The 23,601-nt window shown below is 66.5% G+C and overlaps 2 protein-coding genes across 6 annotated transcripts; both read left to right on the plus strand.

Annotated features, from left to right (window-relative positions):
• Window positions 1-5,132: 5,132 nt before the first annotated feature.
• JUND (JunD proto-oncogene, AP-1 transcription factor subunit) lies at window positions 5,133-6,461 on the plus strand. Its single transcript, XM_055804857.1, has one exon. The coding sequence runs from the start codon at window positions 5,307-5,309 to the stop codon at window positions 6,225-6,227; it is 921 nt and encodes a 306-aa protein (XP_055660832.1). The 5' UTR covers window positions 5,133-5,306; the 3' UTR covers window positions 6,228-6,461.
• Window positions 6,462-12,072: 5,611 nt separating this feature from the next.
• On the plus strand, window positions 12,073-22,548 carry PDE4C (phosphodiesterase 4C). 5 transcript variants are annotated; one of them, XM_055804776.1, is made up of 17 exons: window positions 12,073-12,106; window positions 12,639-12,688; window positions 13,353-13,567; window positions 17,620-17,808; window positions 17,886-17,922; window positions 18,033-18,097; window positions 18,218-18,267; window positions 18,838-18,983; window positions 19,105-19,198; window positions 19,715-19,893; window positions 19,977-20,075; window positions 20,147-20,311; window positions 20,394-20,493; window positions 20,583-20,737; window positions 20,837-20,959; window positions 21,165-21,347; window positions 21,420-22,548. In XM_055804776.1, the coding sequence occupies exons 2-17, from the start codon at window positions 12,647-12,649 to the stop codon at window positions 21,936-21,938; spliced, it is 2,361 nt and encodes a 786-aa protein (XP_055660751.1). In that variant the 5' UTR covers window positions 12,073-12,106; window positions 12,639-12,646; the 3' UTR covers window positions 21,939-22,548. The 5 variants fall into 5 exon arrangements, with proteins under 5 accessions (XP_055660751.1, XP_055660752.1, XP_055660753.1 ...); XM_055804777.1 differs by lacking the exon at window positions 12,073-12,106 and having other exon boundaries at window positions 12,239-12,688; window positions 18,871-18,983; XM_055804778.1 differs by lacking the exon at window positions 12,073-12,106 and having other exon boundaries at window positions 12,239-12,688; window positions 18,874-18,983.
• The last annotated feature ends 1,053 nt before the right edge of the window (window positions 22,549-23,601 follow it).

The following is a 23,601-nucleotide window of genomic DNA, read 5'->3' on the forward strand; positions in this document are numbered from 1 at the left end:
TAGCCACATGTTTTCTGTGGCCTTCTTTCCTCGTGAGGCATTAACCGGCAGTGCCGGCACTCAGTCCCCATCCCAGGCAAGCTAGCTTCCACCAAGGAGCCAATTCCAGGCGTTGGGAACGGGGCACATGTGTCCTCCCTCCTGGAAACTTGGTCTCAGCATAAACACCCGTGTGGCATTTGAGCAAAGCCCAGGCCGAGCCCTGTGTCAGACTTTCCCTTCCCAACCTGCTCCCTCCCTTTCAAGTCCCTCCAGCCGCAGAAATGCCATGTGTTCCAGCTGCCTGGGTGAAAAAGGAAGCAACTGTGGTGCTGGCTGGATTGAAGGTCTGTTCTGGCCAGATAAATCTTCACCGCAACAATGGGAGCTTTGGCTTCGGCTCAGGGTAGAGTCCTCCAAGTATGCCTTATCTCCTGGCAGAGCTCTGGGGTCAGAGGTGGGAGCTCGTTAAGTTTTGCTTTTGTTTAATGACAACCACAGGCTTTAGCAGCCTTCCCTGCTTGTCTTCCCCTCCCCCCCCCTTCCTTTTTCCACCTCTGGCAGGAACATTTTTGTCCTGAGCTGTGGCACAATCCCCCGCGAGGGCAGTCGGCCCCATGTGGCAGCAGGTTGGGTGGAAGATGGCTCTGTGCAAGTGTGGGATCAAGCCTGGGTGTTGGTACATGCTCATCGGTGGCTTTGAGCCTTTCTGCCCCAAAAGCGAGTGTCTGGGACCATCGAGCAACGTGTGCTTCAACCTTGCCCCATAGCAGCACAGAGAGGGGTGGGGGGAGGTGAGCTGCAGCTGAGGGGGGGGGGGGGGGGGAAAAAAAACCACCACCACCTCCAAAACAGGGAGGAGCGAGATAAAAAGCAACAACCAGAGAGGAGGAAAAAGTTCTGGGCCTGGCTGCCGGCGTGGGTGGCTGTGCGCAGCCTGGCAGGGCGAGCGTGTCCCGGCCAGAACGACGGGCAGGGCTGGGGGGCACCCAGCAAAGGCCACCGTGGAGACCCTCCCCACGCCCTTCCCGGGACTTTTCAGTGGTGGCCGTGCTGGTGGCTGCTCTGGCAGCCATGGGGCCATGTCAGGCGCTGGTGCCACTGGCCGCCCCGCGGTGACTCATAACTTCTGTGCCTCGCCGGGGAGGCAGCACAGGAATAGTTACACACCAGCCGCCTGCGACGCGGAGGGAGTGGCTGCCAAAATATTTCAGGGCTGCGCTAAGCAACTAAAAATACATGTCAAACCCTCCTCCTCCTTTTTCCTTTTTAAAGTGTTTTCTTTCCTTCTTCTTTTTTTTTCTTTTTTTAATTCTTGTTTTTGATTGTTGGAGGCCCCTGTGCCCGGGGGGAGCGCAGCCCCTTGGGGGCAGGCACTGGTGACCAGACACTTCTTGTTTTCCCAGCTCGGTTCCTCTCTCCCTCTCTGCAGCGATGACTAAGAGGCGGTTTCCCCTGTGTGCCCGGTGCCCGCGGCGCAAATCCTGGGGTGCCAAACGCTCCCTTGCTTTTTCCCTTTTTGGGGTACGTGGGTGCATCCATGGCAGCTCATGAGCATCTTGCTATGGGTCCAGCCTGCGTCCCCGGTCAGGGCGGTGGCACAGCACCTTGGCTCAGCTCCGCAGCAGAGCGGGATCGGGCACCACCAGTGTAATGGAGCGGGTTGCGTGCTGGGAATGTTCCCAGTGGGGCCAGGGAAATGGGGAGAGCAGGAGCCATGTGGGGACCAGCCGCGCTCGGAGGTGTGAGGATGCTCTGGGGAGCATCGTCGTGCCTCGCCATAGTCTGGAGGCGGCGTGGGCACAGCCAAAATCCTTGCCGCCTGCTCCGGGGGTAAATATAGCCTGGCTGGCAGGTGGCAAGGCGTGGCGTGACTCAGTGGGTGCTGGCGGGACCCTGCAGGGCTCCGCTGCCTCTGGGAACAGCAGCTTCGGTCCCCAGCCCCCAGCCAGGGTGATGGTGGCACTGCCACCAGCTCCGCAGATGGGGACCGCCCCACTCGTGCTCCCCACGGGTCTGCCCTCCTGCAAGGCGGAAGGGGCAGCTGAATCATGACCCTCATTAAACACTCATTAAGAAAATAAAGCTGCCGGCTCGCCGCGGGCATCAGGCTACCACCGGCGAGACATCCTGCGGCATCTTCGGTTTGGGGACGAGGGACATGCTAGATGAGCACCGGTTGGTGATGGGGTGGGAGCACGTGGGGACACTCAGCAGGCCGAGCCCCAGGCGTGCTGTGACCCTTAGGGAAGGACACCGAGGGGGGTGGGGGGGGTTACCAGTGGGTGCTGGCGGCTCGGCCCGGCGCGGCTGGTGGCTCGCGTCCCTGGCCACCAGCCAGCCACGTTCGCAGGACGGCTGTGGGGCCGGTTCATTCCTCCCTGCAACTGGTTCAAGCATCATGGTGGCGTGGGTGGCAGTACGTCCGTGGGTGCCCGTGGGGCGCAGGCAGCCATGGCCACTGGTATGTCCCCAGCTGGTGGGTCCCCATGCGGTGCTGGGGCAGGGGTTGCCACCCCTAACCGGGTGCCTCTGTGTGTATCATGTCCCCTGCCATGTCCCTGTCCCTCGCCAGCTGGGTTTCGTCAGGATGGAAAGTCTGAACCTGCCGGTCCGGCTGCCACCGCACCCCTAATGACAGGTTTGCAGCGGAAACGGGAACGGTGGCTTCACCTGGGAGCTCCCGCCGGCCTCCTGACACCGGCGCTGGCACCGCCGCCTCAGCCACCCACCCCGGGCCAGGGTACCAGCGGGGCCATGGGATGGGGACCCCCGGCATGGGGACCCCTGCTGTGGGGCTCGGTTGTGCTCTGGGTCAGTTGAGGTTTAACCCAGTGGGTTTATTTGAGATTTAACCACGGCTGTGGGGGAGGGGAGGGCCCTGTTGGTCCCAGCTCCCTCGTGCCTCGGTTTCCCCGAGGCTGGCAGCGTGTGTCGTGGCCCTGGGGGCTGTCTTGTCCTGGTTGTCACCTGTGTCCCTTGTGGTGTCCCTGCAGCCAGGCCCGAGCCGTGCCATGTCCTGTGCTATGCTGTCCGCATGCCTGGTGCTGTGCTGCGCTGTGCCCCATGCCATGCTGTCACTGTGCTGTCTCTATGCCATGCTGTGCCCCACGCTGTACCACGCTGTCCCTGTGCCGTGCCCCACGCTGTGCCATGCTGTCCCTGTGCTGTGCCCCATGCTGTGCTGGCCCCATGCTGTGCCCCACACCATGCCACACTGTCCCAGTGCTGTACCCTACTCTGTGCCTCACTGTCCTCATGCTGTGCCCCACTCTATGCCCCACTGTCCCTGTGCTGTGCCCCATGCTGTGCTGTCCCCATGCTGTGCCCCACACCATGCCACACTGTCCCCATGCTGTGCCCCACACCATGCCACACTGTCCCAGTGCTGTACCCTACTCGGTGCCTCACTGTCCTCATGCTGTGCCCCACTCTGTGCCCCACTGTCCCTGTGCTGTGCCCCACGCCGTGCCACACTGTCCCCATGCCGTGCCCCACACCATGCCAGTCGGCTGCAGTCGGGCACGCCACGCCGTGGCTCGTCACCACCCTTGCCCACGCCGGGAGATCAGAGGGCGTGGGGCCGTGCGACACCGGCACAGCCGTCGGTACGGGTCCCCCTGCGCCCCCTCCCACTCGCGGGGCTGACACCGCCTTCGTTAGCGCAGGCCTGGGACCATCTGGCTGCAACTAGAGGCAGCTCGGCGGCACCCCGCCGCTGCGGCCCCGGCGGCCCCGCCATGCACCGCGTGTCCCGGGCGAGCAGCGGCGGGAGCCCTGGGCCTGCGCGGTGGGGGCCGCATCCTGCCCACGCCGGGGGTTATCGTCGGCCATGGCGCTGCTCCCCCCTCACCCCCCCCCGCGCGCGGCCCTGACGTCAGCCGTGACGCCGATCCACCCCCTCAGCCGCCCGCGGGCTTGGCCGGCCGTGACGTGGGCCGCCGCCGCTTAACTCCTTCCCCACTACCGGTTGAACGGGGGAGGGGGGGTGGCCCAGGCCCGGCTGACCCGCCGCGGTGCCGGAGCCATGATGGCATGACCCCCTGCCACCGGCGAAGGCTGGTTGGTCACCTGCCGTGTGGCCGCCAGGCAAACACCACTGTCCCCGGTGCCGGTGGGACGCGCCGGTGGCAAACACCGGGGCTGTGGAGGGTGCCGGGGGCCATACGGGGACAGGCTGGGACCGGGAGGTGCCGGGGGTGCGTGGTGGCCCTGGGCCACCGGAGCGAGGGCTGGGGGCACGATCCAGTCCTGCCACCAGTGTCACCGCTGGCCCAGCCCAGGTCAGGAGTGGCCATCTCGGAGGGTGCCACCGGGGCCCGGCCCGGTGTGTGCCTTTGTTCATTTTTTGTGCCCTTTTACTGCTGGTGCCCGGTGCCGGTGCCCAGTGCCCCGTGCCTGCTCAGTGCTGGTGCCTGATGCCCGGTGCCGGTTCGGTGCCCAGGGCCTGGTGGCTGGTGCTGGTGCCCAGTGCCTGATGCCCGGTGTCTGCTTGGTGCCCGGTGCCTGTCCAATGCCCGTGCCTGATGCCCGGTGCCCGCCCAGAGCGAAGCGCCCAGTGCTGGTGCCTGCCCGGTGCCGGTGCCTGCCCGGTGCCTGATGCCCAGTGCCCAATGCCGGGTGCCTGATGCCCAGTGCCTGGCCGGTGCCCGATGCCCGGTGCCTTCCCGGTGCCTGATGCCCAGTGCCCGGTGCCAGTGCCCAACGCCCGGTGCCTGCCCGGTGCCAAATGCCCAGTGCCGGTGCCTGCCCGGTGCCGGTGCCCAATGCCCGGTGCCAAGCACCCAGTGCCGGTGCCCGATGCCAGGTGCCCGGTGACTGCCCGGTGCCCGGTACCGATGCCCGGTGCTTGCCCCACCCCTCCCCTCCCTTTGTGCCCATCAGCCCTGTCGGGGCGCGCGGAGCGGGGCCACGTGACCGCCCCTCCCCCGCGCTGACGTCAGCCCAGGCGCCCTCGCGCTGTTGTCCCGTTTACTCGCCGGTCGCCCCGGCGACAGCGGGGCCAGGGGTGGGCGGGGCGCCGTCTCCCCGGGGCGGAGGCCCCGCCCCTATGCAAACGAAGGCGCGCGAGGACGTCATCCGGAGCCAATGGGGGCTCGGCGCGATGAGGTCACCGCCGCGGCACCGCCTATTTAAGGCGGCGCGGGGTCGCGGCGGTGGCAGATGTGTGTGTGCGCGCGCGCAGGAGCGGGGCCTCAGCCGGTTCCACCGGCGCCTCTCCCCGCCCTCCCCTCCCCCCCGGCGCGGCGCTCGGCCCCGGTTGTTCCTTCCCTCCCTTCCCCCCCCCGCCCCGGCCCCGTTCCCCCGCAGCCGGGCGGGGGAGGAGGATGGAAACACCCTTCTACCATGATGATGTGTTGAGCGGCCTCGGCAGCGGCTTCGCCCCGTCCTCCGGCAGCAGCGGGCTCCTCCTGCCCTTCCCCGGCGGCAGCATGATGAAGAAGGACGCGCTCGGGATGGCGCTACAGGAGCAGGTGGCGGCGGCGCTGAAAGCCCCCGGGGCGGCCGGCAGTGAGGCGGCGGGGCTGCTTGGCTCGCCCGAGCTGGGGCTGCTCAAGCTGGGGTCCCCCGAGCTGGAGCGGCTCATCATCCAGTCCAACGGGCTGGTGACCACCACGCCGACCAGCGGGCAGTTCCTCTACCCCAAAGCGGCCGCCTCCGAGGAGCAGGAGTTCGCCGAGGGCTTCGTGAAAGCGCTGGAGGACTTGCACAAGCAGAGCCAGCTGGGCGGCGGCGCGGCGGGCGGCGGCGGCGGAGGCGGCGGCAGCGGGGCGGGCGAGCTGCCCGCCGCCGGCCTGGCCCCGGAGCCGCCGGTGTACGCCAACCTCAGCAGCTACCCGGCCGTCAGCTACGCCGCCGAGCCTGGCCCCTTCGCGGCGCCGCCGCCGCGGCTCCCGCCGCCGCCGCCGCCGCTGAAGGACGAGCCGCAGATCGTGCCGGAGGTGCCGAGCTTCGGGGAGAGCCCGCCGCTCTCCCCCATCGACATGGACACGCAGGAGCGTATCAAGGCGGAACGAAAGCGGCTGCGGAACCGCATCGCCGCCTCCAAGTGCCGCAAGAGGAAGCTGGAGCGCATCTCCCGCCTGGAGGAGAAGGTGAAGAGCCTCAAGAGCCAGAACACGGAGCTGGCCTCCACCGCCAGCCTGCTCCGCGAGCAGGTCGCCCAGCTCAAGCAGAAGGTCCTCAGCCACGTCAACAGCGGCTGCCAGCTCCTGCCGCAGCACCAGCACCAGGTGCCGGCTTACTGACGGCGGGGGGCCAGGGACCCCCGGACCGCACGAACTGAGGGGCCCGGACTGAGGGGCCCCGAGGGGAGGACGGTGACCCTCGGGGGGGGAGGGGGGCGCGAACGGACTGAGGGGGAGCCCGGGCCGCCCCCGCCGGGACTCGCAGGCCAGGCCTCCACCCCCCCGTTTCCTTTCGCCTTTCCCCGGCCCGACACATTCCAGTCAGGCCCCAGTAAAACCCCGCGACACGGAGAACCGCCTCGCTGTCTGCTGCGCCGGGGGGGCGGCGGGGCTGCGCGGGCAGGAAGCGGCGCGGCCGGCTGCCATCTTGGGGCGGGGGGGGAGGGGGAAGTGGTGTGGGCCCTGTTGGGGCGGGGGGGGTCGGGGGTGCTAGGGGGGGGGGTATCATCAGGTGTTTCGGGGGGTTCCCTTGGGCTGAGGGACGTTGCGGGGGGTTGGGATCGGGTTGCTGGAGCTCCCTTGGGCTAAGGGGGGGGGGCTCAGGGGTTGCTGGAGCTTCCGTAGGTTGGGGGGGTGTTACTGGGGCCCCCCAGCAGGTTTGGCGTGCTGGGGGGTATAAGAGGTGTTTGGGGGGGCTGTCTTGGGCTGGGGGGGGGTTACTGGGGCTCCTTGGCAGGTTTGGGGTGCGGGGGGCTCCCTTGGGCTGAGGGGAGGTTACTGGGGCTCCCTGGGGAAGGAGGTTTGGAATCGGGTCACCAGGGCTCCCTTGGGCTGAGGGGGGTCGGGTGGGGTCACAGGGGTTGCTGGGACCGAGTGGGGGAATTCAGGGGAATTGGGGCTCCCTTGGGCTGTGGGAGGGTCAGGGGTTACTGGGACACAGTAGGGGAATCTGGACTTAGTGGGGCTCCCTTGGGCAGAGGGAGGGAATCTGGAATTGCTGGAGCCCCCGGGGGGGGGGGGGGGGGGCGATGTTTAGGGCTTACAAGGCTCCTCTGAGGCTGGGGGGGACGACTCTGCACTTACTGGGTCTCCTTTAGTAGGGGTTCGGTGTACTTACTGGGCTCCCCTGAGCCTGGGGGGTGTGTGTCTGTGCAGGTGGGGAGGCGAGCCCAGCTGCTCGTGGGGCTGCTGACCCTGGCTGGTGCCTCTGGGGGGGGGGTGTATGTCACTAACACCCCCCAGGCCCTGCCCTGGCACCCTGGGGTCACCCAGGAGCACCCAGCTGGGCTCCGGCGGTGAGGCTGGGCCTCCGCAGCTCCTCCTCAGACTTGGGCAGCCAGCCATGGCTTCCCGGCACCACCATCACTCCCCTTCCGTGGCCCCCACCTGCGGGGCTGGGTACGGAGCAGCACCCAAGGGACGCACCCTCTTTCCCGGAGCGTTTGGGGACGGTGGCACCGGTGGCAGGAGGGCAGCCCTGTGGCCTGTTTGGCTGCGGCATGCCGTGCCAACGCCGAGGATCGCCCTGCTCCCGGGGAGGCTGGTGGGAGCCTGGCACACGGAGGTTCTGCCGTGGGGGGTGCGTGGGCTCCCCCCGTCCCGGCTGCGGTTCGCCGGGAGGAAGCGCCTTGCGCCGCCGTGCGGAAGTGTCCCTGTCCCGGTGCGGCCGCGCTGCGCCCCGGGTGTGCTGCTGTCACCGGGTGTCCTGTCCCTGCCCCACGGCTGCCTCCAGCGCCAGGGCTGGTGTCCCCGTGTGCCCGGGTTCCCAGGGTCCAGTGTCACTGCATCCCTGTGTCCTCAGATCGCTGCGTGCCCAGGTTCCCATGTCCCCAGATCCATGTGTCCCTGAATCCCCGTGTCCCTAGATCTCTTTGTCCCTGTGTCGCCATGTCCCCAGACCCCTTTCTTCCTCACATCTCTGTCCCCCCCATCCCCAGATCCCTGTGTCCCCATGCCCACAGAACCCTTTGTCCCCAAGTCCGCATGTCCCCAGACCCTTTTGTCCCCATATGTGTGTCCCCACAACTCTCTGTCCCCATACCCCCAGACCCATTTATCTCTGTGTCCCTGTCTCCCCAGACCTCCTTCTCCCCACATCTGTGTCCCCATGCCCCCAGACCCCTTTGTCTCCGTATCTCAGTGTCCCCCTTTGTCCCCAAGTTCCCCACATGCGCCACCCCGTGTCCCCACCGGGACCCTTGCCCTCCCCGTGCTCGGGGTGCTCCCACGCTGCGGGGGGCGCTGAGGCGGCGGGGGGCGTGGCGGCTCGAGGGGACCCTCCCGGGGGGCCGGGGCTGCGGCGCTGCCCGGTGCCGGCAGGGGGCGCTGCGGGCGGGGTCGCCCCCGCCTCCCCCGGGGCGGATAAAGGCGGCGGCGGAGCGTGCCCGGGGCGGCGGCATGGCCGGGGCCGCGCTCCGCCTGCTGCTCTGCTGCGCCTCTGCCTTGCTCGCGGCAGGTACCGGGGCATCGGCAGGGGGGGCACCGGGGGGGCACCCGAGGTCGGGGTGTCCCGCAGCACCGGGGCGGCCATGTGCTCCCCGGTGGCACCGGGGAGGGGGGAGACTGAGCATGGGGGTCCCCCGGGGTGGGTCCGTGACCGCTGGGAGTCCCCGGGGTAGGTCCGTGCCCGCCGGTGGTCCCCGAGGTGGGTCCATGCTGTCCAGGGGTCCTGTGGGCGCTTAGGGTCTGTGCCGCTCCCCAGCACCGGGGGGGCCGTGGCTCCCCAGTGGCACCAGGGAAGGGTGAGACTGGATATGGGGGTCCTTGGGGTGGGGCTGTGACCCCCTGGAGGTCTCCGGGGGGTCCTGTGGGCGCTCGGTCTCTGCATCCTGCTGCACCAGGGGGGCCGCGTGCTTTCTGGTGGCACTGGGGATGGGGAGACCAGGCATGGAAGTCTTCTGGGTGGGACCGTGCCCCATGGGAAACTCTGGTGGGTCCTGTGGGCACTCAGGGTCTGTGCATCCCACAGCCCCCGGGGGTCCCAGGAGGCCGCTGGGGGCTCACCAGGCCGGAGGCAAGCACCCCGCTCCTCCTGCTGCTGGCAGCACTGTGGGACAGAATGCGGCCCTGCTGCTGCCAAACTGGCTGGTATTCGCGGCAGTGTGGGTGCTCCGGCACCACCTTGGCACTCCAGTGGCACCCCGGTACCCTGTCCTGCTGTGGGCTGTGCTGTACTATGGTCCCCCTGTTTCTATCTTGGGACCCCAGAAGCCCCCCCCAGTGCCCCGAGGTGCCTCGGCTCACCCATCTCTGCACGGGAGCTGGCACCCAGCGCTGGGTGCTTGGCCCTGGCTTCACGGCCATACTGGCATAGGGTGGCAGCTGCGCGGGAACAGCCCGCTCTGGAGGGCCTGGTGGCTGTGGGGACCACCAGGACCCAGCCACGCTGACCCCCCTGGGTGTTGGCGCTGGGTGCCAGCTCTGCTGTGGGGCATTTTGCTCCTGTGTGCCCCGTGGGGCTGGGCTGGATCTGCTCCTCCTCTTGTGCAAACAGGACTTTGGCAGGTAAGGGCATCACCGGCACTGCCTGGCACACACTGCCATGTCCTGCATGGCCATGGCAGAGTCCCCCTTCACGGCCTGGCCCCGAGGGTGGCTGGTGGGCGCTGCAAGGGCTGGGCTGGCACCTGTCCCTGTGCCATGGCACATGTCCCTGTGCTGTGGCACGTGCCTGCCACCACTGTGCTGCTCTGCTCGTCCCCGGCAGTGCTATATCTGTGCTGTGATGGCTTGGGAGGGTCTTCCTGACCCTGAATTTCTGGGATCCGATATTTGGCTAAATCCCAGTTTTCTGATGCTCTGTTCATGGTGAAACCACCTGGAAAATGAGCCCCGCGAGGCTGGGATTTGGAGCAGGTGCCACTGCCCTTCCCAGGGCACTGCATGCCCCTGCCGGGGCCTGTGTCCTTGCTCACCATCTCTCTCCTCCACACTTTAGACGCAGGACATGGCTTCAATGCCAGCAGCACGGTGTCCACAAGCAGCTTGGGGACAGCCATGTCACCATCTCCATCCAGTTCAGCCACAGCCACCAGCATGGGGACACTTGATGTGTCTCTGTCCGGCTCTGACTTGGGGGTGGCTGGTGTGCCTCCATTCAACACAAGCATGGTAGCATCTCCATCCAGCAAAGGGAGCACAGCAGCACCTACAACACCTCCCACTGCAGCCACGGCAGCATCTCCATCCAGGACACCGGGCTCAGAGGTGCCTACGACACCTTTGGCTGACACCACTGCAACATTGACTCCAGCAGCACCTACATCTTCATCCACCCCAGCCACAACATCATCTCCCTCCAAGACAACGGGATCAACAGTACCTCTGACACCCTCATCCAACTCGACCATGGCACTGTCCAGGACACCGGGCTCAGCAGCCGCAACATCTCCATCCAACACGACCACGGCACTGTCCAGGACACCGGGCTTGACTGCCGCAACATCTCCATCCAACACAACCACGGCACCATCCAGGACACCGGGCTCGACTGCCGCAACATCTCCATCCAACACAACCACGGCACCATCCAGGACACCGGGCTCGACTGCCGCAACATCTCCATCCAGCACGACCACGGCACCATCCAGGACACCGGGCTCGACTGCCGCAACATCTCCATCCAGCATGACCACGGCACCATCCAGGACACCGGGCTCGACTGCCGCAACATCTCCATCCAGCACGACCACGGCACCATCCAGGACACCGGGCTCGACTGCCGCAACGTCTCCATCCAGCACGACCACGGCACCATCCAGGACACCGGGCTCGACTGCCGCAACATCTCCATCCAGCACGACCACGGCACCATCCAGGACACCGGGCTCGACTGCCGCAACATCTCCATCCAACACGACCACAGCACCATCTCCGTCCCACCCAGGTGAGCCCAGCTGCCTGGCCATGGGGCATCCATCCAGCTCAACGACACTGACCATTGGCACCATGGCCAGCAGCTCGGGTGAGAGCCAGGCTTTGGGGGCACCATGCAGGTAGCAGCCCCTGGGTCCCCCCTAGATCCCCTCAGTCAGGGGTTGCGCTCACAGGGTGGGGCAGGTCCTTGAAGAGCCCAGAGCCCCCCTGGGCTGCCCCACCCTCCTTTGGGGGTGGGTGGGAGCTCCCCTGTTTTCCCCCAGCCTCTGTGTTGCAGGACCACAGTCAGGGAGGGTGGGAGGGCCCTGGGCTGGTCCCCTACGGGTGGAGGTGACATGGGAGCTGGGTGCCAGGTCTGTGAGGGGTGGGATGGTGATGGAGGGGGGAGTTGGAGCTGCTCTTGAGTCCCCTCTCGCCCCAAGAGCCACCACCGGTTCTTGGAGCCCAGGCACGAGGCTCGGTGGTGCTGGAGGGTAACGGGGTGCCCATCTCGCTCCCACAGCGCAGCCCCCCACCATGCCCAGCTCTGGTGTGGTCATCATCATCTGCATCTTTGTCTGTGCGCTGGTGGGGGGAGCAGCAGTGCTGCTGGTTTGGCTGTGCCGGCGCAACACCCCCAGCTTCCACCACCTGGACGAGGTGCCAATGGTGAGTGGGGGGGGACGGGGTTTGGGAGGGAGCAGCGGGGCCAGGCTGTGGGCACTCACTCCGTTCTCCCTCTCTTCCTTAGAGCAAAGCGATGGAGGGGTCTCCCACCACCAACCACACACCCAGGTGACACCCCCCGCCACAGCCGCCCCGGGCTCCCTATGCTGCTGAATAAAGAAGCCGCTGCCTTGTCTCTGTTTTCCTGTCTACACCCTGCCCAGGGAAAACCCCGGTCCTGGGGGTGGCCTTGACGGCTTTTGGGGTCCCCGGCCCTGGGCAGGAGCCCCTGGGGTGACCCCCGGCTGGGCAGGGTGGGTGCAGGGTGCGGTGCGGTGGTGCACGGGGTGGTGGGGGCCAACGCAGCCCCCCCCGGCGAGGTGGGATGGGAGGGAGCGAGCAGCCAGGCACGCACGTCGCCTTCCTTCTGCTCCGCTGCACTCGGCCGGGGCCGCGGCACGCTGCGAGGACCGGTGCCGGTAAGGGGCTGCGGCCGAGGGGGGGGGGCGCTGGCGGTGGCACAGATCCCCGCGCTGGGGCTTGGCATCCCCCGGCCTTGGGCTGTGGCTGCTGCCGGTGGAGGCGTGGGGGGCTCAGTCCTGGGGGACGGGCGGGTTGTGGGTACAAGTGGCCGAGCAGCACCCGGTGTGCCCCAGTTCCCCGGAGACGGTGTGTAACGGGTGCCCCTGGTTGATCATTAACGGGGCATCGGCGGGTTCGGGCTCGGCAGGCACTGGGGGCGGGGGTCCATCCCCGTGGCCTCGGGCCCGCATCCCCCGGGTGGCCCATCCTCATCCAGCCCTTGGGGGCACCGGGGAGGGGGGGGACGACACTGTGCTGGGGGGTCGGTGTGGGGTCCTGAAAGCCAAGGTGGCAGCTGCCACGGCCAAGACCCGGTGCCCATAAACCACGGGTGGGACGAACCAGCGTGTCCCGGCCCCGGGGTGGGTGGGGGGGTGTCCCCCGCTGCAGACCCCCCACCGGCTGCTACTCCCGGAGCTGCCCCCGCAGGGGCGGTGATGCGACGGAGCCGAACGGCGCTGCCCTTCCTGGGCGCGGAGGTGAGACCGGCACCGGCACGGGGGGCACCAGGGGGAACCGGGGGGGGCGCCGGGGGGGGTGTGTATGGGGTGTCCCCTGTACGAGCGTCCCAGCGCCGGGCCCCCGGGCAGCAATAACCGGGATGGCGGCTCTCAGCGAGAGTTAATTATCCCCTTAATGGACGGTTAATTATTATTCACCTCTGCGTAATTGCGCGCCGGCTTCTGGGTTTTTTCCAGCGGGGTCCCGGGGGAGGGGGGATGTCCCCCCCAGTGGGGTCCCGAGGATGGGGGGCGGGGTGTGTCCCCGGTAGGGTCCCGGGGATGGGAGGGGGGTGTCCCCTCCGGTGGCGGGGGGAGGCGGGGGGGGGCGGGAGGGGAGTCCCGGCGGCTTCATGCGCTGCGGGCCGAGCCGCTCCCGGTGCACCGGCTGTGCCTTTGGCCCCGTGCCCCCCCCACCCGCCCCCGGTACCCCCGGGGTGCAGCGCGCCACCGTGCCCGGCAGGGGGAACCCGCGTGCTACCGGTAACGGCGCGGGACTGGGGGGGCTGCCCCGGGGGAGGGACCCCCGTGCTGCCGTTGGTGGGGGCACACACGGACACTGGGCAGCGCCCCGGGACCGCACCCTGCAGAGCTCCCCGGTACCGGTACCCGCGACCATCGCCGCTGCCCCCTTTCCCCGCAGCGCTGTCGCGATGCCGCCGATGCCGCCCCGTCGGGACCGGGAGCGGGAGCGGCGGTGGGCGCCGTCCGCCGGCGTTTCTCCGGGAGCCCGTTGCTGCCGCCGCTGGGCTGCCGGTTGGCGGAGGCGGCCCGCGGCCCCGAGCCCGAGGGCACCCGGGTGGTCTTCACCATCGAGGAGAGCGGTCCCAGCAGCGGCGAGGAGTCCGAGCCCCCCCGGTAAGAGTGGGACAGTGAGGGGGGAGGTGTTTGCTCGCCCCGGTGGCACCGGGGTGGGGTTACCGGCTGGGGCGCTGCCGTCGGTGCCGTTCCCGGTTTCAGCACCGGTGGGCGGACAGCGGCACCGGCACCGGCACCGGCACGGGCAGCCGGTGCCAGTGGCTGCTGCCGCACTGCTGGGCTTGGGACAAACCCTTCTGTCAGTGTCCCCTTACTCTGTCCCTGTCCCCTCTGTCCCCATCACCTCCATCCCCATCATCCCTGTCCCCATCATCCCCATCCCTGTCACTCCTGCCCCCATCATCCCCATCCCCATCACATCTGTCCCCATCACCTCCACCCCTATTATCCCTGTCCCCATCACCTCCATCCCTGCCATTCCTGTCCCCATCATCTCCATCCCCACCACCCCCATCCCTCTCCCCCCCAATCCTCTCCCCACTACCTCCCCATCACCCTATCCCCACCACCCTGTCCCCGTGACCCATCCCTGTCCCCACCCTTGTCCCCATCTTCTTCATCCACATGCCCTGCCCCAGCCGGGTGTCACTGCAGGGCTGGCCTGGCCCTGCCCAGAGGTGACCTCGGTCCCTCCTGCTGTGGCTTGGCCATGCCACTGCGCGGTTATTTTTGGGCCATTCTACCCCCTGGCTCCGTGCCTGTCCCAGTCCAGCTTGCAGGGACAGCATGGGGCTGGCACAGACAAGGGACACGGCTCCAGTGTCGTCCACCCCTTGCACAGACACGTGTCCGATGGGGACAGCCACAGCTTGGGAGGGGACAGGGACTGGCTGTCCTGGGGACTGGGACTGGCTGTCCTGCGGCCAGTCCTGCCCCAGCTGTCCCCAGGGGCTGCTGGCTGCCAAGCAGCCCAGGGGAGGTGGTGCTGCCCCCACCCCACTGTCCCCTGATGTCCCTCTGTCCTGATGTCCCCATGATTGTGCTTGCGGTCCCTTGGAGGCAAGGGGGACCCCTCCACCAGGACTGCTGTCTGGTGGGTTTCGGGGTCCCAGCAGGTGCTGCCATGGCAGGGGGGGCCCGTTGCTGTCTTTCCTGGACCCCCGCCAGCTGCTGGATATTTCTGTGGCCGTCGGGAACAGCAGGTATCCATCCAGCTGTCTCAGCGGGGCCCTGGCGTCAGGCTGGGCAGGCGCCAGCTCCCACGGCCGGGCCAGCAGCTCTCCTGTGGGTGACACTGCCATCAGCCGGGCCTCATCCTGCTGCTTCCTCTCCCTGTTGGGCATGGTCCCAGGAGGGGGCTCGTCACAGCAGCAAGGAGGGGCTGGGGGCACGGTGTGAGCCTTGGGGCAGGTTTGGCTCTCACAGGGTCACTCAGTGGCACTGTGGCATGGCCACACCATGTGTCCGGGATGCTCTAGGCTCAGCCATGTCCCTCAGTGGCACCATGGTGTGTCTGTGCCACGTGCCTGGGATGTTCCATGCTCAGCCACATCCCTTGGTGGCACCATGGTGTGTCCACACTGCATGTCCGGGATACTCCATGCTCAGCCACATCCCTCAATGGCACCATGGTGTGTCCACACCGTGTGTCTGGGATGCTCCATGCTCAGCCATGCCCCTTGGTGGCACCATGGTGTGTCCACACCGTGTGTCTGGGATGCTCCATGCTCAGCCATGTCCCTTGGTGGCACTGAGGCACAGCTACTCTGTGTCTGGGTCACTCGGAGCTCAGCATGGCATTTCGCCCTGTGTCTGGACAGACCACCCCTGCCCTTTCAGGAGCAGCTGCCTCCTTGGGGACAGCAGGGTGGCTGGTGGCACGGGGCCAATGAGGGACCACGTGCCTCAGCAGCCGGGTGCACACCGTGCTGGCGCAGCCGGGGGGGACCCACTCCATGTGCTGACTGCTGGAGCCAGACAGTTGTTTAATTTCCCAGGCGCGGGCGGGAGGGGGATGGAAAGTTTCCCGAGGCCGCCGGGGCTGGGACGGCCGCACGCTTCCTGCTCTGCACCAGCGGGCAGTGTGGCCTTGCCGCTGTGCTGGGGGGTCCCTGAGCTGTGCCATGCTGCCCACCGCACACTGCTCGCCGGGGGCTTCGCCGGCGGCATCCCCCCGCAATTCCCCCCGCAATTCCCCCATCCTCTTCAGGAAGCTCCTGATGAACCAGAGCATCCGCCTGCAGCGACGCTTCACCGTGGCGCATCCCCTCTGGTAAGGGGGGGGACGCTGGCGGGTCCCCCACAACGGGCCACGCTCAGCCCCGGGCGGGCGGGAGGCGACCCCCGGCTCTGCTGCCGGGACGAGGTCAGTGCGGACCCCCGCAATGCTGTGGCATGTCCCCAGGGCTGTGGGCCCACAGGGACACGGGGGATGAGCAGGGGACAGCGGGGGTCCCATATGAGCCTGGCAGGCGGGAGCCACCGGCTGGGTATGGCTGAGCACGGACACACTCATTGCAGTGATGGCTGCGCAGGGACCCGGCAGGTGCAACTGGTGTCTGCCCCATGGCAGGGGGCCGTGGCAGGGGGAGAGAGGGGCTTTTCCCTGCGATAGCAAGGCACTGATCCGCCCACTGTGGCACAGCCAGGCACCTCACTGCCCTCCCCACCTTGGGGCTATATAGGGTTTGTTTTGGGGTGCCCCCCTGCCCGCACCCCAGGGTGCTGGTGTGTGCCAGCCCCACCTGTGTGGGCGCCATGGGGATCAGCAGATCCCTTCTCAGCAGCAACAACATCTATTTATAGTGGCCCCCAGCCCCCCCCCGCCATCCAGCCCCGCATGGTTGGTTATTAATGCCGACAGCCCGTCACTGAAACAAGGGGGTTTAACTCGGCATCAGTCCCATGGCAGGGGCTCGTGTCCCCCCTGCCCGCCCCAGGGGCTCCGGGCTGTCCCCTGGGATGGCAGCGGGGTCAGAGGTGGTGGCATGGGGCCGGGAACAGACACGGGCATCACCCGCGAGGCCGGCAGAGCCACAATGCGGCTTTGTGTCCCCGGTACCATTGGGGACACGAAGCAGAGGCAGGAAAACAAGGGGCTGCGGGACAGCATGACGCGGTGCCTGGGCAGCGCTGCTGCTGCCGGGGACAGCCACGTCGCAGGGACCAGGACCACTGGCAGCATTGCCAGAGTGGGGAGATGCTGCCAGGCAGCCGGTGCCCGTCTCGGAGGCACTCCTGCATCAGGTAGGTGCTGGGCTCCCAGCGGCACAATGGGAACAGGGTGGCCCTGGTGGCACCTGTGCTTTCCCAGTTCACCCAGTGTTCTGGGGTGGCTTGTCCCTGTCCCTGTGGCGGTGGCGGCTGCAGGAGGGGACAGGCGCTGGGTGGCCTATGCGCAGCTTTTCCCATGACCCTGGGGCTAGCAGAGCCAGAGCGGGCGGGGGGGGAAGGGGCGGGGGGGTGTGAGGCAGCTGCAGCCACCACGGGGACAGCACAGGGTCTGTCCCCACATCCCTTGTCCCCCCACGGACCCGCATGGCTGCCAGGTGGCTCTGGTTGGGGTGTCTCCAGGCCACCAACGGCATGTCCGCAAGGGCCAGGGCTTGACTTCCCCAGTGGTTTCTGTCCTTCGATGTCCCCTGGCTCTGTGCCATAGCTGGGACACTGTTCCCCCCATGGGACATGGTGCCCCGAGCAAGGGATGATGGAGGCTTTGGGGCTTTCGAGGACTTGGGGCAGTCAGGGACTGTGGTGCTGGGGACAGGAACAGGAGGGGACGGGCCCTTCCCGGGGTCTCTGGAGCCAGGGGCTTCAGGGCAGGAGGAGGTCCTGTCCCACTGGGTGACATGGGACATCCTGCCTCCGTTAGCTGATGTCACCAGTCCCAGACACTCCTATGGCGAAGGGGTCTGTGTGCACAGAGTTGCACCCGTTCTCAGCATTGGGGTGAAGGAACTGGCAGGCCAGGCTAGCGGGTGGCTGGTGTCACCACAGGGGCCACGGAGCTGGGGTGTGCTGGACCGAGTGGGACGGTGGCACTGAGAGCCTGGCAGACCTGGCGGCATCCTCCTGGCTGCACTCCCGCACCTGTGGGCTGAGGTCCTCAGGCCACCCACCCCGTGCCAGCCTTGTCCCCTCTCCCCTCGCAGCTTTGACCTGGAGAATGGCCCCCCGGGCCGGGGCATGCTGGACCCCCAGGCCAGCCCAGGTGCGGGGCTGGTCCTGCAAGGCACCTTCCCCCACGGCCAGCGCCGCGAGTCCTTCCTCTACCGCTCCGACAGCGACTACGACCTGTCCCCAAAAGCCATGTCCCGCAACTCCTCCATTGCCAGCGACCTGTGAGTGTGTGTGTCCCTCCCCGCCGAGTCCCTCGGCACCCCTGTTCCCCTCCCTGATGCTCCCTTTGCTCCCACAGGCATGGAGAAGACATGATCGTCACGCCGTTCGCCCAGGTAGGTGCTCTCCCCATGCCCTGGCAATGAGGGGACACGGCCCTGCACCCAGCGCTGGTGTGGGGGTCCCAGGGGGGTCCTCCCAGCCCCAGCCCCCTCTCTGCCCCCAGGTTCTGGCCAGCCTCCGCACCATCCGCAGCAACCTGACCCATCTCCAGGACCGTGCCAGCATCAAGTGAGTTGGCCGTGGGATGGGGAGGGTGAGGGTCGTGCCTGGGTGGGGGACTCTGACCCACGGCAAGGGATGGGGCACTGCCCTGGGGGTCCCAGCTGCTCAGCCCCCCGTGTTTCGCAGGCGAGCGTCAAGCAGCAGCCTGCCTTCTGGGAGCAAGGCCAGCCTCACGGGTGAGTGCCAGAGGGGAGATGTGGGGATGCTTTCAGGGCGAGCTGGCTGTCCCTGTATCCCCAGAGATGGGTCCCACTGGGCCTGGGGGGGTGCAGCAAGTGCCCTCCCAGCCAGGGCAGAGCTGCAGTTTTGCCCTTTGGGATCCATGTCTGGTTTTCAGCAGCTCCTCCCGCCTGGCCGCCCTTCGCGCTGTGGCGGTGGTGGAAAGGCTCCCGTTGACGTCAAACCTTCCATTAATAAAACCCCGGCAGCGAGCGAGGCCCTGCGGGAGCCCGGCTGCCCCGGGGCTGGCTGTCACCCCACGGGGATGGCGTGGCATGCCGTGTGCCAGGGCTGTCATGCGATGGGGACAGCGTGACAGGGCTGAGCCCCACCGCCCAGGGATGCTTGATCCCCAGCCTGTCCCCTGCATCCCCCTGTGCCCCCCTTTGCCCTGCTCAGGGGGGGCTGTGAGTAGCCTAGCTGTTGAGCCCCCGGGCTCACTGCGGCACAGCCTGCTGCCAGGGCTCGGGGTGCCACGGCTGGGACCGTGCATGCGCCCCCGTGCCGGGTCGCCGTGCCATTGGCAGGTCCCTTGCCAAGCTGTTGGGTGCCCCCGGCAGAAGATGCCCACCAGAAGCTCTCGCGGGAGACCCTGGAGGAGCTGGACTGGTGCCTGGACCAGCTGGAGACACTGCAGACCAGGCACTCGGTCAGCGAGATGGCTTCCAACAAGGTAAGAGTCCGTGGCATGGAGACATCCCCCATCACCCTGGGGCCACGGAACCCCCCCCGGCATGGGCAGCGGAGGGTCCTGCCTGCCCCGCGCACTGCTGAGCCCTGCCTGCTGCCCGCAGTTCAAAAGGATGCTGAACCGGGAGCTGTCACACCTCTCAGAGACCAGCCGCTCAGGGAACCAGGTCTCTGAGTACATCTCCAGCACCTTCCTGGGTGAGGACCCCCTCAGGGACACTGCCTGGTGTCACCTCTCTGCCAACAGCAGGGTGGGCTTCGCACCTGCAGGGACCTGAACAAAAATCCTGTGGCACTGGGTGGCTGTGGGGATGGTGCCAGCAGGTGGACCCACTTGGTTCTTGCAAAGAAATTAAATGGAGGGAGCAGGGGGAGGCTTTCCCAGGTGTCCCTGTGAGATTTTCTGCCTTCGGGGTGTCACAACCCTTGTCCTGTCTGGGAATGCTGGTACATACTGGTGCACTGGGGCTGTTGGGGCCATCCCTGTGGCCCCAGGGGGGTGCCCAGGGCAGGGTCTGGGTCCCACAGCAGGTGGGTGGCCCTGTACAGGAGGGTGAGGAAAAGCATTAGGCATCCCCCACGTGGCTCCCCCCTCCCCGTTGCCATGGTGTCGCAGTGTTATCCGTGCCAGCTGACATCATCGGAGTGACCTGGGGGATGCCGGAGTAGGGGATCGGGCTCCCACCCCGCTCACGGCCTCCTGTGCCGGCCCAGACAAGCAGCACGAGGTGGAGATCCCCTCAGCACTGGCCAAGGACAAGGAGAAGGAGAGGAGGAAGCGCCCCATGTCCCAGATCAGCGGCGTCAGGAAGCTCACGCATGGCTCCAGCCTCGCCACCACTGGCATCCCCCGCTTTGGGGTGCGGACAGACCAGGAGGGGCTGCTGGCCAAGGTAGGACACAGCGTGGGTGACTCAGCTGGCTGTGGGGTCCCCAGCGCTGGCCACACATGGACCTCTGCCCCTCTGGTCCCCAGGAGCTGGAGGACACCAACAAGTGGGGGCTCAATGTGTTTAAAGTTGCTGAGTACTCAGGCAACCGCCCGCTGACGGTCATCATGTACAGCATCTTCCAGGTGAGCATCCCAATGGGATGTCCCTGTCCCCATGTCCAGATAGGGACGAGCCACCTCCCACCTCCCCACAGGAGCGCGACCTGATGAAGACCTTCCGCATCCCCGTCAGCACCTTCATCACCTACATGCTGACGCTGGAGGACCACTACCATGCCGACGTGGCCTACCACAACAACATCCATGCTGCTGATGTGGCTCAGTCTACCCACGTCCTCCTCTCCACGCCCGCACTGGAGGTAAGCCCTGGTCACCCAAGGCCACCAAGCATGTCTGGCGGGGGCATAACACATCTGCAATGTCTTTTTCCGCCATTCCCAGGCTGTCTTCACGGACCTGGAGATCATGGCTGCCATCTTCGCCAGCGCCATCCATGATGTTGATCACCCCGGTGTCTCCAACCAGTTCCTCATCAACACCAGTGAGCTGGGGGGCAGGGATGGGACTGGGGGTGTGTGGGGGACTCAGGTGTCCAGGAGCCATCCCAGGGTGACCAGTGCCATCTTGCAGACTCAGAGCTGGCGCTGATGTACAACGATGCCTCAGTGCTGGAGAACCACCACCTGGCTGTGGGCTTCAAGCTTCTGCAGGAGGAGAACTGTGACATCTTCCAAAACCTGAGCAAGAAGCAGAGGCAGTCACTCCGCAAAATGGCCATTGACATGGTACGGAGGGGCCTGGACCACTGCAGGGTGAGGGGTCCAAGCTGGGGGGGCTTTGTGGTGGGGTCAGGCTGAGTCCCATTCCCGGCTTGCCCTGCCCAGGTGCTGGCCACAGACATGTCCAAGCACATGAATCTGCTGGCGGATTTGAAAACCATGGTGGAGACCAAGAAGGTGACCAGCCTGGGGGTACTGCTGCTGGACAACTACTCCGACAGGATCCAGGTGGGTGCAGGGATGTGGGTGTGGAAACCTTCCCGGCATTGCAGGTGTTGGTCCTGGCTCCAGCCATGGCTGCCAGCATGTCCCGTTTGCTGCCACCACCCCTCCCAATCCCAGTTGGCCATGGCCAAGGGGGTTTCTGGCACAGGGGTGGTGGCCCTGGGGGACAAAGGACTTTGGGTAAGCGACACTGTGGCTGTGTCTACAGGTCCTGCAGAACATGGTGCACTGCGCTGACCTCAGCAACCCCACGAAGCCGCTGGAGCTGTACCGGCAATGGACTGACCGCATCATGGTGGAGTTCTTCCACCAAGGCGACCGGGAGCGGGAGAAGGGGATGGAGATCAGCCCCATGTGTGACAAGCACACTGCCTCCGTGGAGAAGTCCCAGGTGGGGCAGTGGCGCAGGGCTGGGGCAGGGGTGGCGGCACTGGGCTGGGAGCTCAGCTCTCCTTTTCCCCAGGTGGGTTTCATCGACTTCATCGCCCACCCGCTGTGGGAGACGTGGGCCGATTTGGTGCACCCTGATGCCCAGGAGATCCTGGACACACTGGAAGACAACCGGGAATGGTACCAAAGCATGATCCCACGCAGCCCATCCCCACCACCCGAGGGACCTGGAGTGTCCCCTGCCAGCACTGACAAGTTCCAGTTCGAGCTGATGCTTGAGGAGGAGGAGGAGGGTGAGTCGGACACAGAGCTGGAGGGGGCTGAGAGCCCCTTGGATGAGGACAACAGTGGCTCCAAGACACCAGCCACAGATGACTCTGAGTCGGCCGACACCAAATGCCTGTCACCCAGCCCTGGGGACCAGGACTCACCTGTCACCCGGCCCAGGGATGTGGACAACCGGCGGGCGCTGGAGGGGACGCTGCCGAAGGATGCCAGTGGTGGTGGGTGCTCGGTGCCAGGGCCAGAGGGCAGCCAGGGGCTGTGCCTGGACACAGAGGGCAACGTCACATTCTTGCCCCTGGGCACATAGTAGCATTGACTGGTGGGTCCCCTCGCTGCCACAGGGATGTGGGACTGGATGCTGCCCTGGTGAGGGCTGGAGACAGTGGACGGCAGGCAGTGGAGAGCACCAGCACCACAGGGACCAGGGCAGCCGCTGGGATGTGAAGGGACCCAAAGCATGTCCCTCTGCAAGAGCTGGGCAGGTCCTAATGGGCATGAGGACGCTGCTTGCCTTCTCCCAGCAACTGTCCCCTGCTCCTGCCCAGTGGCCCCAGCTGCTGAAGGTCCCTGTCCCCTTCAGACAGTGGGGACACTGTGCTTCTGCCCCATCACAGCCTTGGGGACATCATGCCACACAGGGCTCCAGGAAGAGGTCCTCCACGGGGCAGGGCACAGCTAAAAGCATTTTGGTGTCTCTCTGGGTGGCCCCTCGCAGAACAGCAGCCCCACGACAGGACAGCGAGGTGGGCAAAGGGTGCTGGTGACAGCCCCCAGCACAAGGAACCTCAGTGCGGCCAGGCACCGGGGCACAGCATGGGCATGAGTCAGTGGTTTATTTATTTGGGGACATGTCCACTTTTTAAAGCCTTTTATAGCTCACTTTTTAATACAAGCCTCACCTAGGTGCACTCACATGCGTTCTGGTGGCTGAAAGATGAGTTTCTGCTCCGTGATCAGCACGTGAAATGCTGCGTTTGTACTTTGCACTGCGGGCCCTGGCAGGTGCTGCATCCCCCTGTGTCTCTGCAGGGGCTGGGGCAGCCCCTGGGGTCCTTTCGGTTTCTTCTTTCACCTTCCAGAGATTAAACCTGGTTTGTTGCCCCACAAACACGAGCCTTGTAAGCGCCTCTTCACCATGCTGTGGCCACGGTTGCCACAGTCCTGCTGGTTGGGCCAACATCCCCAGTGTGGTTGGTGCCCCTGTCTCCTGCTGGGGCACCAGGGAGGGCCCTGCTCCGTGTTTGAACAAAAGCGAGCTCCTCCCTGGAAACGTCGATCCATCACTGGCAAACACAACTGGCTAAGGTAAATATTTAATCGCCGGCTTGGCGCGGCACAGAGCCCATTCCCCCGCTCTTCCGCATTGCTCCCAACGGTGATTTATATCTGCAAACATGTCCCCACCCGAGGCACTGCCCTGGCATGCGGGGCCCTGCCGGCGCTCCCCCCAGCGGCAGCGGGGCCACGGGTGCTGGGTGCTGCTTTCCCAGCCCAGCCAGTTTCCAGGGCTTGGCCAGGAGTGCTGGGGTGCCGAACGGGCTGGCGGGTGGCTCCATGCCATCCATGCCTTGCGGGAGGTGCTCGGCATCCCTCTCCTGATGGGGAGGGGCTGGGTGCCGGCAGGTTGACAGGGACCAGATGTGCTTCCAGAGCTCCCTGATAGCCTCATGCTGCATCCAAAGCCGGCTCCATTCTCTGCCAGGCTGGAGCTGGGCAGGAGCCAGTTGAAAAAGCCTGTTTCATCCGTTGCTTGGCCGAGGGGCTGGATCCATCCCTGCCTCCGGGGGGAGGCTGGGCCGTGTCCCCACTGTGGGTGCCCCTGCAGTGCCCACCCCAGGGGTGCACAGCCATGGCTGGTGGGCTCCAGCCCCAGAGAGCCAGGGGTGCCCGGCTCCGTCCCCCCACGGGCTGTGGCACCCTCGGTGAGGCCCCTCACTGGCCAGGAGCTGCCCCAGGACAGAGGCCGCCAG

Source organism: Falco peregrinus, chromosome 5 (assembly GCF_023634155.1).
Source record: "Falco peregrinus isolate bFalPer1 chromosome 5, bFalPer1.pri, whole genome shotgun sequence".
NCBI classification, from domain to species: domain Eukaryota; kingdom Metazoa; phylum Chordata; class Aves; order Falconiformes; family Falconidae; genus Falco; species Falco peregrinus.